The following is a 21,118-nucleotide window of genomic DNA, read 5'->3' as shown; positions in this document are numbered from 1 at the left end:
TCTCCTAACTAGTCTCCTGCCCAATCAGCCCCAGTCTCCTCCTTGCTCCCAGTCCCAGTGTCCTGCAAAGCAAGTCTCAGTATTCCCTGCACTCCACTTCCCAGTCCCAGGTTCCATCTCCCTTGATAGGTTCCTTGTTCCAATCTACTTACCCCGCCCCTCCTTTGCAGGTGTGACTCTTGTCCCCCTGCATTTGAATCAGGCAGCTTCCTTCTCCACTCAGCTTGGGTCCAGCAGCAAGTCACAGAGTGCAGAAGAGCCTCCCTGTTCTTTGTTCAGGGACCCAGACCTTGCATGACCCTCATCAGCCCAAAGCTGCAATTGCAGGGAAAGTGCTGGTCAGCCTCAGGTTGGCGCATGCCCAGTGAAGACAATCTTAGGGAATTTAGCTACTAAAAATGACCATGTGTGAACTGAGATTATATTTCAAAGGTTTATAACTTGGCTTAATGTGGGTGGATAATCACATGGACAGCAAAAGACCTCCCTGCTCCAAAGCATGGAGCAATAGAGCTGTTCAAGGAAAAGATCATAAAAAAAAAAAAATAACACAGGCAAACAATATATTTTTCCTTAACTTCTTCCTTGGCAGTAACTGAACTGTTTGGGCTGAAATTTTTGGAAAAAAATTCAGTCTGAGGCAGACAGCTGGCATAGAAAATGTCACCCCAAATTGTTCAACTTTGGCAAAGTTATAAACAACTGAAAAGAGGGTCTAATAATGGGAAGTGTTGGGTAACCTTAATAATCAGTGCTATCAGCCCTGTCTTTAATAATAATAAAAATACCTTTGCTCTTTTAAGAGATGGGAGAGAGAGGAAAATATATTGAAGAAAATGGAGTGAAAAGCTTAGACTGGAGAGAGACAAGCAATTGGCAAAAATAATTGACTGGCAGAAAGGATTTGTTGATGAGCATGTGAATAAAACTAGGAGGTCTCTTGAGAATGTCCAGGGGGGCATAACAGCATGTAGTAGAGAGGAGCAGGTAGCGAGAAAGCAAGGAGCAACTAAAGAATGTTTTGTCCCCAGATCGTACATACTTTGTGCTGGGCTTTGTAATCTGCATTGTCCAAGGAGCACAATGGTCTTAGCAGTTCATAGATGGAGATGTGGTCTCTAATGTAGCTTGGACCTGATCCATTAATTGTTTTAAGATTTTGGACCTAATCTTCAAACTGGCTATTATAACACCATTTGGCGAGACAGTAAGATATCATGGGTCTTGCTCTCTATATATGTTGATGATACCTGTCTGCATCTCTCATTCTCCTCTGATGCAATCACTGCCACGATGAGATGCCACAATGCTTACAAGAGATCAGCTTTTTGAATGAAGAGCAGCTGGCTCAAACTCAGCCCTGCCAAAACAAAAATGATCCTGGTTGGCCAGGGAGATGCTTTGAAGAACTAGCTGGGAAGCTGTCACTGTATCTAAAACTGAATGTGAAAACAACAGAAATACTCCCGCTGATGTAAAATGTGGCTACTTGTCTCCTCCATGGTTTAGGCTGCCATGAGCACATCACAGACAAGGCTCTACTCCCTCCAGTCATTCCCATAATAAAAACCAGCTGTTAAAAAGGTTCATGTGATTTTAAAATGGCATGGATGGTTCTATTTATGTAATCTTAGTCCTTCCTCGCCTTCCCTGTTTTTTGTCTCTCTCAATTACTGTATCTATCTAAAATGTATACTGTAAGGTCCTTTGACAGTCCTGCATTCCATCTCCCATGAAGCACTTTTGGAAGTTATAACGTCCTAATAATGAGGACAATATTGGGAATTTTTAATCGCAACTAATCTATATAAATATCTTTGTATGTCAGAGCTCTAGTGGCTAATGCCTCCATGATAATTTGCATTTGTACTTGTCATGATACATTCAGCGTTCTTGTAGCTGTGTTGGTTCCAGGATATTAGAGAGACAAGGTAGGTGAGGTAATATCTTTTATCTTTTGAGCTTACACAGAACTGAAGAAGAGCTCTGTGTAAGCTTGAAAGATTGTCTCTCTCACCAACAGAAGTTGGTCCAATAAAATATTATATTAAATAAAATATAAATAATATTACCTCATCCACCTTGTCTCTCTAATGATGGTGTTTTGTCACAATTCACTGATAAATTGAAATTGCCTTGCATTTCTGATGAAAGTCAAACCTTTAATGTTTGTGTAGCATTTTACTTTAAGCAGATAGAAACTATGTGAAGCTTTTCTGTTATTCCCTTATTTTGAAATGTATGATTTTTATTATAATTAAAACAGCCAATTACCATAGCTTGTCCCACATGATTAATTTTTGCATTTTGTGTGCTCTGTACCGAAGCTGGATAATGCAGATGAACAAGCAGCTCAGATCCGACGCGAACTAGATGGACGTCTACAAATGGCAGAACAAATGACAAAGGTAAATTTTGATTGTCACTTTCATGACTGCAGTTTTAAATGGTGTGTGTGAGTGCATGTGTACACGCCATATACCCTCCTGAATATTATAACCATTGATCCTTTTAAAAGAAAAATTAAGCAAATTAGGGCAGTTGTGCTGTGCAGCCGTTTGGAAGAACAGACTAGTTCCAGTCTAGTGCATTTGTCTGTCTGTCTGTCTCTCCTTTTTTTTTTTATATATATATATATATACACACACACACACATACAGAGAGAGAGAGGGAGACACCTTGATAAGTGATATATAGTGTGATCTGATTCTGCCATTGTCCGTGAACTCAATGGGAGAGAAAAGAAAGAGTGTGTGAAATTCATACACACATGAGTATGGTATGGTATAAAATTTGTATCAGCATGAGTTTGGGATGGATTTTGGCATTACGAGTAGCAAAACCATCAGAGAGTTGTGCAGGCCATCCTAAATGGAAGTGGATAGATTAAAGAGAATATTTTTTATAAATGTTTTAGAAAATTGGATCTATTTTAAACCAGACCAGAGTGCACCACTGACCTGTTAATGCGCATCAGCAGGGTCCATACGGACAATTAGTGAATGGCAACCTAGTGCAGGGTAAATTCACATGTCAGCTTGCTGTGAACTAAATGATTATGTAGACAAGGCCATATAATTACTATGGCCCAGATCATGTCCTCCCATGTTAAAAACTGTGAGCGGAAGATAATGGGGAGTAAATCTCTGGCATTATTCATTAGGAGAGAACATCCCTAACTTTGTACCATAGGCCACCTCACTCCATGGTTGGGGGCAGGATTTCCCAATTGCAGAAAGAGCCATATGAGCCTCTCCCAAACCTAGTATTCCCTGGGAGGCACTGGGCCATAAATAAGGAACTTCTATACTAGTTCTGTACTCTGGTGGCTCCCCAGCCCCTTGCTAGAGTAGCGCTAATGCATATCCCAATCATATATACGGTTTGCTCCATGTGTGTATTTAAAAACCCTTCTCCTCTTCTTCAGGTGCTTTCTCATGTCCATTCCAAGTAGGTGTGTGCACGCCGCATGCACGGTCGTCGGAAGGTTTTCCCCGTAGCAGTACCCGTCGGGTCGGCTCTGGACCCCCTGAAGTCATGCCTTCATGGCAGTGTCTATAGGTTCCTGCCGAACCACCGCCTCCTCAGCTCCTTCTTAACGCCAGTGACGGTTGTGGAGCAGCTCTATTCTCTTGCAAGCGATCCACTACCGGACTTTTTCCTGTTGTACCTGTAAATAGTTAAAACTTAGTATTAGTTCCAGTAGTTTATAGTTAGCTAAGTTTTAGTTAGGGCTTTCCCCCACCACCTTTCCCTCTCAGGGACCAGGGCATGCCTCGGTCTCAAGGGTTCAAACCGTGCGGGTCCTGTCTGAAGCCTAAGCCAAAGGGAGACCCACATGACTGCTGCTTAAAGTGTTTGGGGAAGCCCATCAGACTGAGAAGTGCAAAATCTGCAGAAGGTTCCACCCACGGACTAAGAAGGAGAGGGACTTTAGGGTGAAATTGCTCCTCATGGAGCCAGCCCTTTGTCCCCAGCCTGCACAGGTGGTATTCGACCCTAAGCCCAGCACTTTGGTGCAGAGTGCACCGGCCTCAGTAAGAGAGGCTGTGATGCCGTGAAAGGACTCGGGCTCCAGGGACCCTAAGCACCACCATTCCCCAGCGCAGACGACCTCCTCCAGAGCAAGTGCCAGGCACCGCTCCCATTTGCCAGTGCCACACAAGAAAAAGACTGACAGAGGTTGCTCACCCACTAGAGTAGTAGAGCAAGGAGGCAACAGCAGGATGCATCCCGCACCGGGTCGCCCTGTTCCAGCTCCTAATCAATCAGCACCGTCAACTCTGGCTTCACAGGGAGGTCCATCGAGTCCGTTTCTCATGGAATCCCTGGGGTGGGGTTGTCGGGTGGAGGAGTTAGACCTTCCCTCCACGCCAGACATCTTTGAGGCATGTAGGGACCTCATAGCGATGACGGTAGAGTCCCCCCACAGGCACCACAAAGAGGCACTGTGCCTTCTTAGGGAAAGCTGGCAATGATGCAGCACTCCTTGCCCTCACATTGGCACCGTTCCCCAGCACCATCTCGCTCTGCAGCACCTTGGTCACTGAGGTCGGAGTCCTCATCTGACTCGGAGGAGGAGTTGTACACAGCTAGGCGATGCTCCAGACAAGATGCTCCAGACAAGAGGAAGGGCAACCATTGACTATGAAGCCGTGGCCACCACAGGGGCAGGTGCCTGCTCAGTGTCCCTTCTGGACCCCGTGGGCCTACCACCAAGCCCAAGAGCTGGAGTCCAGATCCTCGTCAGTGTTATTGGAGCATGGGCCACTCCATCATCATCATTTGTAGCCCATGAACCTCCATGAGGCCAAGAGATGGGCACGCAGGCCTGCACTGAGACCACAGCAGGACTGGCACCGGGGCCAGTACCAGGATGTGTCGGTGCAGTGGGATCTCCTCAAGCTGGAGGGTCAGGAAGACCTGGTGCCTCTGAAGGCATCTTCCTTATCCTCCCCTGATGAAGCATTGGCGGGCACATCCACCACGCTTCCGGCCATGAACAACAGAGCCCACCAGGAGTTGCTCAGAAGAGTGACTCAAAATTTGAGCATGCAGGAAGAGGAGGTGTCGGAGGAGACCGACCCCATGGGTGACATTCTGGGGTGGCTTTTCCCCTCATTAAGACCATCCAGAACACTACTAAAGCATTGTGGCAAAAGCACGCCTCCCCTCCCCACACAGACAAAAGGGGTGGAGAGGAAGTATTTTGTACCTTCAAAAGGGTATGAGTACCTGTGCATTCACCCTCAGCTGGGCACTCACTCAGGTTGCCAACGAAGAGGAAAGGCAAGGATAGTCGGGACCCACTCCTAAGTCCACGGAGGTGAAGAAGCTGGATCTCTTCGGTAGGAAAGTATATTCTACCAGGTGGGGGTGGGGGGTCCAGCTTCACAATCCCAACCAGCAGGCAGTCCTAAGCTGCTACAGTTTTAACTGTTGGACTATGTTGTCCAAATTCAAGGAGCTAGTTCCGGTGGACTCCCACTACGAGTTTGCTGCTGTTCTTGAGGAAGGCAAGGTCATCGTGAGGACCTCCTTACAGGCCTCCCTAGATTCGGTGGACTCAGCAGCTCATACTTTGTCGACAGTCGTAGCCCTGAGAAGGAGTTCATGGCTTCAGGTGTTGGGACTCCCGCACAAAGTCCATCAGACAATCCAGGACTTTCCTTTTGACTGTTTAGGGCTTTTCTCGGAGCAAACAAACTCTAAGCTCCATAGTCTGAAAGACTCACGGGCGATACTAAAGTTCCTGGGGCTTCATATGCCAGCCCTCCCGACAGAGGAAGCATTTTAAGCTGCATTTTACCCCTTGCTTCTACCCTGCCCCACCTACATAGGACTATAGCAAGAAGCAGGACAGGAGTAATAGACGGAGATCCTTTCAGTTGTCCTCGAACCAGGGCCTGGGTTCAGCGAAGCAGTCCTCAACCTGCAAGCCAAACTTGGAAGGTGGACATGGGGGGCAATGCACCAATGCAGATCCTGGATCCTTCCCCTCCCTTTGTAAATCATCTATCCCATTTCTACCATGCCTGGGCACAAATCACCTCAGACCAATGTGTCTTGAGCATGGTAGAATTGGGATATTCCCTCCAGTTCTGTTCACTCCTTCCCCGTCCCTCTTCAGGGACCCTTCTCACGAACAACTTCTCATGCAGGAGGTGCAAACACTCCTACAACTCGAGGTGGTAGAGGAGGTCCCTCTGGAGTTCAGGGGCAGAGGGTTCTATTCCTTGAGATGTGGAAAATATTGTTAGTCTTTATGTACTTGGTAGTATATTTAGAGATGCATGTGTCTTATTAACTCTGTTTTTCCTAGAGTTCCAGGAAGAAATCCCAGCCAGTGTTTCACCCTAGCTGAGATTTGGGGGGCGTGTCATAAATATAAAGGGAAGGGTAAACCCCTTTAAAATCCCTCCTGGCCAAAGGAAAAATCCTCTCACCTGTAAAGGGTTAAGAAGCTAAAGGTAACCTCGCTGGCACCTGACCAAAATGACCAATGAGGAGACAAGATACTTTCAAAAGCTGGGAGGAGGGAGAGAAACAAAGGGTCTGTGTCTGTCGGTACGCTGCTTTTGCCGGGGATAGAACTGGAATGGCGTCTTAGAACTTTAGTAAGTAATCTAGGTAGGTATGCGTTAGATTATGATTTCTTTAAATGGCTGAGAAAAGAACTGTGCTGAATAGAATGACTATTCCTGTCTGTATGTCTTTTTTGTAACGTAAGGTTTTGCCTAGAGGGATTCTCTATGTTTTGAATCTAATTACCCTGTAAGGTATCTACCATCCTGATTTTACAGAGGTGATTCCTTTACTTCTATTTACTTTTATTTCTATTAAAAGTCTTCTTGTAAGAAAACTGAATGCCTTTTCATTGTTCTCAGATCCAAGGATTTGGGTCTGTGGTCACCTATGCAAATTGGTGAGGATTTTTACCAAACCTTTCCCAGGAAGTGGGGTGCAAGGGTTGGGAGGATTTTGGGGGGAAAGACGTGTCCAAACTATGTTTCCCAGTAAACCCAGTTAGAGTTTGGTGGTGGCAGTGGATATTCCAAGGGCAAAGGATAAAATTAATTTGTACCTTGGGGAAGTTTTAACCTAAGCTGGTAAAAGTAAGCTTAGGAGGTTTTCATGCAGGTCCCCACATCTGTACCCTAGAGTTCAGAATGGGGGAGGAACCTTGACAACAACACTCACTATCAATTTACAGTTCTCCCTTTCAGCCTCTCGGCAGCCCCTTGGATGTTCAGCAAATGCATGTTGGTTATGGCAGCTTTCCTGTGGAAGCGGCAACTGCAAGTATTTCTGTACCTAGATGACTGTCCAATCAAAAGCCGCTCCAAGGACAAAGTTGGAGGTTCATGTGAGCCTAGTTCGGACAACATTCCACAGGCTTAGTCTGATACTGAACGCGGTGAAATGGACCCTAGCCCTGACTCAGAGGATAGAGTTCATAGGAGGTCTCCTAGACTCTGGTCAAGCCAGGCATTTCTTCCGGAAACTTGCTTTCTCACCATGGGCGCCATCATAGAGGAACTCAGGCAATACCCCACTACTACGGTTCAAAATTTCCTGAAGCTGCTCGGCCATATGGCCATTTGTACTTATGTAGTACAGCATGCCAGGTTGCGGCTCCGTCCCCTTTAGGCGTGGCTAGCCTCATTGTACAGGCTGAACCGAGACTGTCTAGACAAGTTGGTCACACTCTCTCCTCCAGTTATTGAGTTCTTCCGGTGGTGGCTTGACCCGCAAGTGTTGTGTGTGAGATTGACCTTCTCTGGGCCCCAACCTTCGCTGTCTCTAGTAACATACGTGTCGGAGATGGATTGGGAGGGCGGGGATGCACTTCGGAAGAATCAGTCTCTGGTCCCAAGCAGAACTTCTGCTGCACATCAATATAAGGGAACTACGTATCATTTGCTGTGCTTGCCAGATGTTACACATCTGCCCTCCAGATGGATTTGAATCAGTATTGACAAACAATACAACAGCAATTGTCATAAATGTAAAGGGAAGGGTAACCACCTTTCTGTATACAGTGCTATAAAATCCCTCCTGGCCAGAGGCAACATCGTGTTACCTGTAAAGGGTTAAGAAGCTCAGCTAACCTGGCTGGCACCTAACCCAAAGGACCAATAAGGGGACAAGATACTTTCAAATCTTGGGAGAGGAAGGCTTTTGTTTGTCCTCTTTGTTTATGTGATTGTTCTCTTTTGGGACTGAGAGAGGCCAGACAGAAATCCATCTTCTCCAACCCATCCTAATCCAAGTCTCCAATATTGCAACCAGTATAGGTAAGCCAGGCAAGGCAGATTAGTTTATCTTTTGTTTTTTGTGAATTTTCCCTGTGTTAAGAGGGACGTTTATTTTTGGTTTCTGTAACTTTAAGGTTTTGCCCAGAGGTGGATCCTCTGTGTTTTGAATCTGAATACCCTGTAAAGTATTTTCCATCCTGATTTTACAGAGATGATTTTTACCTTTCTTTTCTTTAAATAAAATCTTTCTTTTAAGAAACTGACTGATTTTTCCATTGTTCCAAGATCCAGAGGTTTGGGTCTTTGACGATTTTGTAACCAATTGGTTCGGATATTATTCTCAAGCCTCCCCAGGAAAGGGGGTGTGTAGGGCTTGAGGGGATATTTTTTCGGGGAAGACGTCTCCCAAGTGGTCTCTTTCCCTGTTCTTTGTTTAAAACGCTTGGTGGTGGCAGCATACTGTTCAAGTACAAGGCAAAGTTTGTACCTTGGGGAAGTTTTTAACCTAAGATGGTAAGAATAAGCTTAGGGGGGTCTTTCATGCAGGTCCCCACATCTGTATCCTAGAGTTCAGAGTGGGGAAGGAACCGTGTCAGCAATGATCTATATAAACAGACAGGGTGGTACTCCCTCTTCTCCCCTGTGCCAGGAAGCCCTCAAGCTGTGGGACTTCTGCATTGCCCACTCCATACATCTGCAGGCATCTCACATTCCAGACTCTCAGAACAACCTGGCCGATCATCTCAGCAGGTCTTTTCACAACCACGAGTGGTCCTTCCGCCTGGATGTCGCAATCAATATCTTCCAAAGGTGGGAATTTCCCCAGACAGACTTGTTAGCAACACGGTGCAACAGGAAGTGTCAGCAGTTCTGTTCCTTCCTGAATCATGGCCTGGGCTTGCTCACAGACACCTTTCTCCTCCGTTGGAATAGGCACTTGCTGTATGCATTCCCGCCCTTCCTGCTCGTACGCAAGATCCTGCTGAAGGTCCGCAGAAAAGGAGCATCAATTATCTTGATAGCACCAGGATGGCCATGTCAACACTGGTTCACCATGCTTCTAGACCTGTCAGTGGACACACCTATAACACTTCCCCGGATCCACAACTTGATCACACGGGGTCATGGTTCCCTCCAGCATCCCAATCTAGAGACTTTCCACCTCATGGCAAGGAAACTCCATGGATAAACCCTTTGGCGCTCACATGCTTAGACTCCGTTAGGGAGGTTCTTCTTGGCAGCAGGAAACCATCCATTCAAGCCACTTATCTGCCTAAGTGGAAGAGATTCTCAATTTGGTCACTGCAAAAAGACACTCTGCCATTACAGTCATTGATTCCTTTTATTCTGGATTATTTACTGTACCTAAACCAGCAAGGCCTGGCAGTGTCATCAATAAAGGTGTACCTGGCTGCCATCTTGGCTTTCCACCCCGGTTCTGCTGGCCGGTCAGTATTCGCTAACCCCAGGGTTGGCCACTTCCTCAAAGGACTAGATAGACTGTAACGTCAGGTAAGACAGCTGATTTCCCCCCCATGGAATCTCAATCTGCTGTGCTCAAGGCTAGTGGGCCCTCCTTTTGAGCCCATAGCAACATGTTCTTGCCTTTATCTTTCCTGGAAAGTGGCATTCCTAGTGGCTTTAACTTCAGCCAGGAGGGTGTCTGAGCTTAAGAGCTTGACGTCTGAGCCCCTTTATACTGTTTTTACAAGGACAAGGTCCAGCCTTCCTCCCAAAGGTAGTTTTGCAAAATCATGCGGACCAGGACATTTTTCTTCCACTGTTCTTCCCTAAGCAACATGCTAGTAACTGTGAACAGATGCTCCACTCCCTGGATGTCAGACGAGCATTAACTTTTTACATTGAATGGACGAAGCTGTTTCTAAAGTCAATACAGTTTTTCATTGCAATTGCTGAGCGGATGAGGGGGCTGCTGGTGTCGTCCCAAAGGATCTTGTCATGGATTATGGCCTGTATCGGGGCATGCTACAATCTAGCAAAGACTCCTGCCCCAGCGTTGACAGTGCACTCCACAAGAACGCAGGCTTCCTCGGTGGTATGCCTGGCACAGGTTCCCATTCAAGGCATCTGCAGGGCAGCAACGTGGTCGTTGATCCACACCTTTACATGACACTACACGATTACTCAGCAGGCTAGAGATGATGCCACATTTGGTAGGGTGGTGCTGCAGTCTGTGATTCAGTGAACTTTGACCCCTCCTCCTGGGAACTGCTTCGGAGTCACCTAGTTGGAATTAACATGAGCAAGCACTTGAAGAAAAAAACAGTTACCTACCTTTCATAACTCTTGTTCTTCGAGATGTGTTGCTGATGTCCATTCCAAGACCCACCCACCTACCCCTCTGTTGGAGTACTCTGGCAAGAAGGAACTGAGGAGGTGGTGGGTCAGCAGGGACCTATATACACTGCCATGAAGGCGCGACTCCAGTGTGTTCCACAGCCGACCTGATAGATGCAGCTAGGGGAAAAACCTTCCGACGACTGTGCATGCAACGTACTTGGAATGGACATGAGCAACACATCTCAAAGAACAACAGTTACAAAAGGTAGGTAACCATTTTTTTCTTAGAGTCTCTCTGGTGGTGGCAGAATGCGGCCACTTCGGGACACCATGATGTTTTGTAGAATAGCAGAAGACAACTGTTTACTCCAGTCCTGATGGGGGTTTTTTAATAGGGGAAGGAATGGAGAAGCAAAGATAATCCCTTTCAGGACTAGTTGGATGAAATCTGAATAATAATTCTGCTGGGTAAGCTTTCTAAAAAGTAAAGCTTACTTTTTGGATGATTAAAATTCATTTTAAATGAAGTGAAAATGCTAATATGACTTCCACTAAAGTTTAGTTCCATTCCTCCTCTGCTCTGCTGCTACTCTAATTTCTTCCTTTACATAAGTGAATATTCTGGAAATATGTAGATTTTGCACTCTTTCTAAACAGGTTGGAAATGTCATGGCTTCTGTGTACCAAGGGCATGATTTTGCACAGAGCAAGGAAAATCCCAGCTGCCATTTTGGATATACTGCACAAGGGGTGAAGTTCCGTGCCTCCTAGAATCTTCTAAATCTTTGTTTACCGTTATGGGAGGTCCTTTTACAAGGGCCTTTTCTTGTTGATAATCCTGCCTTTTCCTGTTGATAATCCATAAAAAATACCTGTTGCTGTAGATATGAGAGCCCCAGAGGTCACCCAAGAAATCAGGTGCTTCAAAATTAACAAAAAGAGGAAACATCATAAAAAGTTTTTATATTCTTGTTATAGTTCACAACTAGGAGATTTTATCTAGAAATCATTTCCACTTCATAAAGTGGTTTATAAAAATGGTTACTATTCTGTAGTTCAGACATTTCTAAAAGGAATACAACTGTCACATTCTTCTGTACCAGATGTGGACTGGTCACAGAGCTTGCTTATACACACCAGCTGCATTCATCATAAAATCCTTTAATGCTCTGCCAGGTATGACTAAAGTTCCTTTAAATAGTATCTTTTACACACAGTGCTATGTAGTGGCTGAACAATATACTACAGTTTAGCATTCCATTACATCTCCCCCTTTGAGTTCTACATTCTTATCCTTTACAATAAGTTCAGTACATATCAGTCTAAGTGTCTCTGAATTGTTCTGGTTTTTTAATTACATGACCTGAACACATAACACCTTGGATATCTAAGTGTCCATTAGTTGCAACGACTTGCTGTGATCACTTCGGAATCTTTGAGTTATCTTCTTGTTCTGCGTCTATCATCTATAGAGTTGACTTTGTTGATTGTTCTTTCTGAGGAACAAACTGTAGATGTTGACTGTTTCGGTTGAACTCTCCACTATTGGTCACGATCACATGATCTGGGCATTGAATTCTTTTTCTGTGCGACAGCTGGAGTTGTCCATATTTTTTTCTATCCAATTTGACATGAACATGGTCACCAGAAGCTAGACCTGGCAGTTCTCTAAATGAATGATGTCTGTTGTAAAAGTGTTTATAGGCTCTTTTAGCTTTTTTTTATTGGATTTGGCTACTCTTTTCATGTCTGGCCACTTAAAAATAGATTCTTTTCCAAAGTTGGAACAGTAGTTCTGAGTGTGCTGGACTATATCCAGTAGCCGCCATTGGTGTTACTCTGTGACGCAAAAGAGCAAGGAATGGCTCTTCCTGCTGTAGGATTTTCTTGGCTGTCTGTACAGCTCTCTCAGCCTCTCTACTCACTTTTGGGTAATATGGGCTGCTATTAATATGACCAAAATCATATTTCATTTGGAATGACTTAAATTCTCCTGCAGTACTTTGTGATCCATTGTCCATCACTAGTTGTTTTGGAATACCGTAGTGAGGAAAAGTGCACTTCAGGTTCTTGATAACACTGTGACATCCTATGTCTTTCAAGTACATTATTTCTATATCCTGGAAAAATAGTCCAGTATGACCAGGTAATACTGAATTTGCATAAATTTGCAGCTAGTCTTTTTCAAAGTCTCTCTGGTAAGGGTGTTTATATAGTATATGGCTCAGTATTGTCTCTTTTTTAGTTGATTTGCACTGGATCTTCTTTCAAAAGTGTAATATCAAATCCTCCATTGAGTTCTTCTGCCTTTCTCACTAGGCCCATTGTGGCTGCCACACTGTAACTGACAAGGTTGTTGGTCTGTGGTCCGTTGATCACATGCAGTCAGAATGCATGGCTTTTGTCATTGTAAGTTGTTTCTGTAGTGAACTGGCAATGCAGTTCAGAATACCTCCCGGGCTAGTCAGAGCTGTGTCAGGAGACTTCTAGGGTTGAAGGTGATTGTAAGTCCCATCAGAGAGGGCTATGATGTCAGCTCCTGAGTCAATTTTAAAGTCAATAGTATTTCCATGAATATTCAGATTCACTCTCCAGGCAGGCTCTATGTCATCCTAAGTGATAGATCCCAGAAACAGTAGCTCTTGATTGTCCATAATAGGATTCAGCTACCTTACTGGTGCGGCAAACTGTTGAAACATGTCCATATTTCATGCATGCATTACACTGTGCACCTCTGGCTGGACATGCATCATCTCTTGGGATATGAGCATATAGTCTGGAATTTGTCCCTCTTAGCCTAGCAGTTCTCTCTCCTTGCCTCAGGGGTTTTATGATAATGACTTTTCACTTTCAAGTGTCTGTTTATAGTTTTCAAGCTAGTTTCCTTTTTGTTCTGTTCTTTGACTAATTCTGACAGCTTTGCTATTTTGTATAACTGTGGCTAGGGTTAAATCTCTCTTCACTTGTAGCTGATGTGAAAGGTTTTTATCAAGTAACCCAATAACTAGCCTGTCTGATATTTTCATGTTTTGCATTTCCAGAATCTCAGTTTTCAGCCAATATATGTAGAGCTCTTATAAAACATACAACATTTCCCTTGGTTCTTGAATTCTCTGCTGCAAAAAAAATGCTCTTTTATAAACCACATTTCTCTGGAGTATAAAGACATAGCCAGACTTAGCCAGAACTCTTTCACAGTCATGTTTGTGACTGAAATCCTTTGATTTTACAAAGACAATATATGCTCTGCTTGCTTCCCCATAGAATAAATTACAGAAAATACGTGTATATTGCCAATTTCTTTGTGGAGTTTGTTTGCAAAGCAAAATCTTGCAAAATTATTGTTTCCAGTCTGTCCATTGTGAATGTTTGTCAAAGCTGAAGTTCTGTGGGGCATTGAAGAGTAGCATGTTGATGAGGTCCTACAACTTTTGTTGCTTTGTTCTTTCACTCTATAACCTTTGTTGATGTTTTTCTTCTGTTTCTGTTCTTACTTTATTTCTGACACCATGCCATGTTCTTCTGTATCAGATATGGACTTCTCACAGAGCTTGCTTATACACATGAGCTCTGTTCATCATAAGATACTTTAATGCTCTCCCAGATATGACTGAAGTTAGTTTAAAAATGGTATTTTTCACACAGTGCCAACTAGTGGCTGAACCGTATAAATACCATTTACCATTCCATTACAACAACATTTTAAGACTGGCTTCTTGCACTCAGATGAATTGTTTGTCATGTCAAGTATTCCCAGATAGCTTTTATTTTCGACAATCAAAATTAGGAATTATGGATTCTTTCCTTGACAGCTATTTTTTTTTTTACCAGCAGTGATCTAACTTAAAAAGAATAACAGATCTACAGTTTTTGGTGATCAACATATATTTTTAAAGTTTCCCCAGCACATGGTATTTTAAAATCTGAACCATTTTTTCCTGTAAAATATCATATTAATTTTTATATTAGAGTTCATAATTCTACTATCACACCTAGTGAATGCAAGAATGTTACTGTTGATCTAGGATAGGATAGAGCAGGGGTGGGCAAACTTTTTGGCCCGAGGGTCACATCAGGGTGCAAAAGTGTATGGAGGACCGGGTAAGGAAGGCTGTGCCTCCCCAAACAGCCTGGCGCCTTCCTCCTATCCAACCCCTCCCACTTTCTACCCCCTGACTGCCCCCCTCAGAAATCCCAACCCATCCAACCCCCCCTGCTCCTTGTCCCCTGACTGCCCCCTCCCGGGACTCCCGCCCCCTGGGACCCTACCCCCTATCCAACCGCCCACTGTTCCCCATCCCCTGACCACCTCCCCTTCCCCCCAAATCTCCACCCCATCTAACTGTTCTCGGTCCCCTGACAGCCCCCTGGGACCCCCTGCCCGTTATGCACCCTGGTCCCCTTACCATGCTGCTTAGGGCAGCATGTCTGGCAGCTGCGCCGCCCAGCCAGAGCCAGATATGCTGCTGCGCTGCCCTGCATTAACGTGCAGCCCCGCCACCCAGAGCGCTGCCCACGCGGTGGCACGGCTGCAAGGAAGGCAGAACACTGGGAGAGGGGCCGGGGGTGAGCCTCCCTGGGCCAGGAGCTCAGGGGCAGGGCAGGACGGTCCTGCAGGCTGGATGTGGCCCGCGGGCTGTAGTTTACCCACCTCTGGGATAGTCATTCAAGAAGACAAACTACAGTATATTTATTATCTCTTTCCAGCTGACAGAGCTTAGAAACATATATCAAGTATATCTTGGTATAATGGATTTTTATCCATATTAGCAAATTATGCCACAGTTGAGAGAGCTTTTTGCTTTCCTGTAAATATTCACTTTACAATAAAAATTGTCCCATTAACAGCAGAATAAAAAGACACTCATATCGTCTGATATTTGTTAGCCATAAGTTTGAGCTCTCTGTAGAGCATGTAAGTCACAGGAGTACTGCAGTAATGTTGAAATGCTAGTGCCAATATCCTGGCCAAACTCCAGCTCATGTAATCCAATGATTCAGTGATTGACTGTTCAGTTTCTTTCCTACTTTCAACTGCCTGTTATTTTTCAGTCTTCAAAATGAGCAAGCAAATGTTGCATTTCAGTAATGGGTGAATTGATACTTGAGATTTAGAGACCAGTTCTGGACCTGCTTCCAGCTCCAATAGGTCACTCTGGCTGCATGCAGAGACCATAGAGGATCCACAAGCAGCTGGGGCAGAATTCCACCTGCACAGGAGCAATGTGGAGTTCATGTAAACGGCATTACAGTACCTCCCTTGCAGCCTGCAGTGTGCAGAGTGGGGTTGGGCAGGGGTGTGGAGGGGACTTACTGAATGCTATGGGGGTATTCTGGCAACTTGAGGGAAGGGTGCAAACTAAGCCCCATTAGCATAGATGACCCTCTCTCTTAACTGATGGCCTATTTTATATTTTTTCACTTTTCATTACTTATCCCAGTAAGAATGGAGTGACAAGTACTTTCACTTACTTTAATAGGTAGGCTGACACATCTTAGGGGTGTGTGTATGTTTTTGTGTGTGTGAGAGAGATATCCTATCTGTGATCCAGGACTAGTCAAGTATCTCTCAGACATGAGGGAATGATACTCACCATAGATCAGAGAAGCACACACAGAAATAGAAATAAGAATTCCCTATAGCGCTTTTTAACATAGCTTATATCCCTATGAAAATAAGTAAATAAAAGCTGATAACCATAACATAACATTCACTGTACTTGGGGTTTTAGATTAAATGCTTTAATTTTTAAAAGTCTGTTTGTGTTTTGTTTATTTTGACCTTAAGAAGAATGCACAGTTTAAGTTTCTTTAAGTTGCATTTTGACTTAGCCTTTACTTTCAAAAGTTTAGGGAGATAATTCCAGCCGTAATCTGCATCATGTTTGTCCATGGTCCCTTTCTCTAATAGCATAGGTTTGGACCAGTGGAAAATTTCTTTGACCTTATACATTGAGACACATTCTTTTTGGCAGTATTTGCTTCATAACAGGGCTTTATTAAACTTTTTTCTTTTAATTATTTTATTAGGTCTGCCCATGATTATAATACACGTTTATGAGCTAGGCCCATATAATTTAACAGGATCGTAGCTAATAGGTCAATATAAATTATTCTAAACAATCTACAGAGTCTAATAGAAAAATGTTTCTTATCTATAGAATGTTTAGATTAACCTGTGGAATTCAGTGGCCTGGGTATAATTCTCTATTAGATTCCATTGGATTTTTCCATAAGGGAACTTGTAAGATATGGGAGAAGACTACTTGAGATGTTTGTTCCGTTTCATTGCCACATACTATAGCCCTTTCCTTCCTGTTCAGTATCCTATGCTAATTAACAGATATTCATTTATTTTAGTATTTAGTAAACTAAAATACTTTGATCTTATTTTCCCCCTCCACGTTTTTGTTTGTTTTTATATGCATGAAAATAGAAATAGTTCTGTTGAGTTTTGTTACTTCTCTGCCAGTTTCTTTCATTTATGTGAAGCTCACGTGGTGCGTCAAGATATATCAGACAGTGAAAATGCAACATGCTTTTCATTATAGCAAAGCTCAATTTGTGACTTCACTTCAGTCCTTTCCATGAGCTACTCAGTCATCCTGAATGAATTAAAATAAACACTTCAGAGGGGAGTTTAGTAAATAAATTAAAGGATAAATGTTTTGTTATTTTGACAGTGTAATTAAGTTATCTTTATACATATCAAAATAACAGGTTTCAGAGTAGCAGCCATGTTAGTCTGTATCCGGAAAAAGAACAGGAGTACTTGTGGCACCTTCGAGACTAACAAATTTATTTGAGCATAAGCTTTCATGGGCTACAACCCACTTCATCGGATGTATGCAGTGGAAAATACAGCAGGATGATTTTATATAGACTGAAAACATGAAACAACGGGTGTTACCATGCACACTATAACGAGAGTGATCAGTTAAGGTGAGCTATTACCAACAGGAGAGAAAAAAAACCTTTTGTAGTGATAATCAAGATGGGCCATTTCCAGCAGTTGACAAGAACGTGTGAGGAACAGTAGAGGGGAAAAATAAACATGGGGAAATAGTTTTACTTTGTGTAATGACCCATCGACTCCCAGTCTTTGTTCAAGCCTAATTTAATGGTGTCCAGTTGGCAAATTATTCCAATTCAGCAGTCTCTCGTTGGATTCTGTTTTTGAAGTTTTTTTGTTGTAGTATTGCGACTTTTAGGTCTGTAATCGAGTGACCAGAGAGATTGAAGTGTCTCTGACTGGTTTTTGAATGTTATAATTCTTGACGTCTGATTTGTGTCCATTTATTCTTTTATGTAGAGACTGTCCGGTTTGGCCAGTGTACATGGCAGAGGGCATTGCTGGCACATGATGGCATATGTCACATTGGTTACCAAAAGAAACTACACCATCTGCTCAAGAAACTCCCTGAAAAAGCACAAGAGCAAATCCGCACAGACACACCCCTAGAACCCTGAGCAGGGGTATTCTATCTGCTACCCATGATCCATAAACCTGGAAATCCTGGACACCCCATCATCTCAGGCATTGGCACCTTGACAGCAGGATTTTCTGACTATGTAGACTCCCTCCTCAGGCTCTATGCTATCAGCACTCCTAGCTATCTTCGAGACACACTGACTTCCTGAGGAAACTACAATCCATCGGCGATCTTCCTGAAAACACCATCCTGGCCACTATGGATGTAGAAGCCTTCTACACCAACATTCCACACAAAGATGGACTACAAGCCCAATAATGTCATGGCTAACCTGGTGGCTGAACTTGTTACTTTGTCCTCACCCATAACTATTTCACATTTGGGGACAATGTATACCTTCAAATCAGCGGCACTGCTATGGGTACCCGCATGGCCCCACAGTATGCCAGCATTTTTATGGCTGACTTAAAACAACGCTTCCTCAGCTCTCATCCCCTAATGCCCCTACTCTACTTGTGCTACATTGATGACATCTTCATCATCTGGACCCATGGAAAAGAAGCTCTTAAGGAATTCCACCATGATTTCAACAATTTCCATCCCACCATCAACCTCAGCCTGGACCAGTCCACACAAGAGATCCACTTCCTGGACACTACAGTGCTAATAAGTGATGGTCACATAAACACCATCCTATACCGGAAACCTACTGACCGCTATACTTACCTACACGCCTCCAGCTTTCATCCAGCTCACACCACACGATCCATTGTCTACAGCCAAGCTCTACGATACAACCACATTTGCTCCAACCCCTCAGACAGAGAAAAACACCTACAAGATCTCTATCAAGCGTTCTTACATCTACAGTACCCACCTGCTGAAGTGAAGAAACAGATTGACAGAGCCAGAAGAGTACCCAGAAGTCACCTACTACAGGACATGCCCAACAAAGAAAGTAACAGAACGCCACTAGCCATCACCTTCAGCCCCCAACTAAAACCTCTCCAACGCATCATCAAGGATCTACAACCTATTCTGAAGGACAACCCATCACTCTCACAGATCTTGGGAGACAGGCCAGTCCTTGCTTACAGAAAGCCCCCCAACCTGAAGCAAATACTCACCAGCAACCACACACCACACAACAAAAACACTAACCTAGGAACCTATCCTTGCAACAAAGCCCGTTGCCAAATGTGTCCACCTATCTGTTCAGGGGACACCATCATAGGGCCTAATCACATCTGCCACACTATCAGAGGCTCGTTCACTTGCACATCTACCAATGTGATATATGCCATCATGTGCCAGCAATGCCCCTCTGCCATGTACATTGGCCAGACCGGACAGTCTGTACATAAAAGGATAAATGGACACAAATCAGATGTCAAGAATTATAACATTCAAAAACCAGTCAGAGAACACTTCAGTCTCTCTGGTCACTCAATTACAGAGCTAAAAGTCGCAATATTACAACAAAAAAACTTCAAAAACAGACTCCAACGAGAGACTGCTGAATTGTAATTAATTTGTAAACTGGACAAACCATTAACTTAGGCTTGAATAAAGACTGGGAGTTCATGTGTCAGTAGACAAAGTAAAACTATTTCCCCATGTTTATTTTTCCCCCCTACTGTTCCTCGCACGTTCTTGTCAGCTGCTGGAAATGGCCCATCTTGATTATCACTACAAAAGGTTTTTTTCCTCTCCTGCTGGTAATAGTTCACCTTAACTGATCGCTCTTGTTATAGTGTGCATGGTAACACCTGTTGTTTCATGTTCTCTGCGTATATAAAATCGTCCTACTGTATTCTCCACTGCATGCATCCGATGAAGTGGGCTGTAGCCCATGAAATCTTATGCTCAAATAAATTTGTTAGTCTATAAGGTGCCACAAGGTTTCAGAGTACTCCTGTTTTTATCAAAATAACAGTTACTGTTGTTTTTTATTTTTAACTGGTATGGTATGGAAAATATTGTATTGCTCCATATATCTGAAATGTGCTTGAGATCAGAAATAGTCAAATAAATGGGGATTGGGTGGTGTCACGTCATCTGGAGTGGCTGGGGAGCGTGAGTGTCAACCTCAGAGCAGGCTGTCTGTGAAAAAGCAGGGCAGACACCCCAAACTGGTTGTGTGCTCTATAATTAAATTTCTCCAACACAGCAACAAGTGTGAACTTTTAAAGCACTATGACAATCTTACCATGGAGTCACAGACCGTTCCCTTGGGCATTCCAGTCTATCTTGCCACCCAGGCAAGCTGGAATATGTGATAGATGGTCACTTTACACCAAAAATCACAATAATATTTCGGTAACTCACAGTCCCAAAGGACCAGTCACTTACCCAAGATCAACTCTACTCAGGTCTCAAACCAAAGACAATGCCTGTAGCCAATCCTGGCTAAAGATTTATTAACTAAGAAAAGAAATGGGAGTAATTTACAAGGTTAAAACAGGAAACGCATGCGCGCACACACATATATACACACACACGAGTTACTGTCTTAGATTTACAAAAAGAACAGGAGTACTAGTGGCACCTTAGAGACTAACCAATTTATTTGAGCATGAGCTTTCGTGAGCTACAGCTCACTTCATCGGATGCATTCAGTGGAAAATACAGTGAGGAGATTTATATACACACAGAACATGAAAAAAATGGGTGTTATCATACACACTGTAAGGAGAGTGATCACTTAAGATGAGCTATTACCAGCAGAAAGAAAAGGAGTACTTGTGGCACCTTAGAGACTAACCAATTTATTTGAGCATAAGCTTTCGTGAGCTACAGCTCACTTCATCAAATGAATAAAAGTGGAAAATGCAGTGAGGATGTTTTTATACACACAGACAATGAAAAAATGGGTGTTTATCACTTCAAAAGGTTTTCTCCCCCCACCCCTTTCTCCTGCTGGTAAGAGTGATCACTTCAGATAAGCTGTTACTAGCAGGAGAATGGGGTGGGGGGAGAAAACCTTTTGAAGTGATAAACACCCATTTTTTCATGGTCTGTGTGTATAAAAACATCCTCACTTCATTTTCCACTTTTATGCATCAGATGAAGTGAGCTGTAGCTTACGAAAGCTTATGCTCGAATAAATTGGTTAGTCTCTAAGGT

The 21,118-nt window shown here is 43.6% G+C and overlaps 1 protein-coding gene across 3 annotated transcripts in view; it reads left to right on the top strand.

Annotated features, from left to right (window-relative positions):
- Nucleotides 1-21,118, top strand: part of CADPS2 (calcium dependent secretion activator 2) — a 561,163-nt gene that overhangs the window by 201,241 nt on the left and 338,804 nt on the right. For all 3 annotated transcript variants that reach the window (XM_077834502.1, XM_077834493.1, XM_077834509.1), the window contains exon 4: nucleotides 2,328-2,408. In XM_077834502.1, the coding sequence (XP_077690628.1) occupies nucleotides 2,328-2,408 (81 nt within the window). The remainder of the gene's footprint in view (nucleotides 1-2,327; nucleotides 2,409-21,118) is intronic.

This window comes from Eretmochelys imbricata, chromosome 1 (genome assembly GCF_965152235.1).
Source record: "Eretmochelys imbricata isolate rEreImb1 chromosome 1, rEreImb1.hap1, whole genome shotgun sequence".
Classification (NCBI taxonomy): Eukaryota; Metazoa; Chordata; order Testudines; family Cheloniidae; genus Eretmochelys; species Eretmochelys imbricata.
Note: the sequence above shows the minus strand (reverse complement) of the source record. Positions and strands in the feature narration are given on the sequence as shown.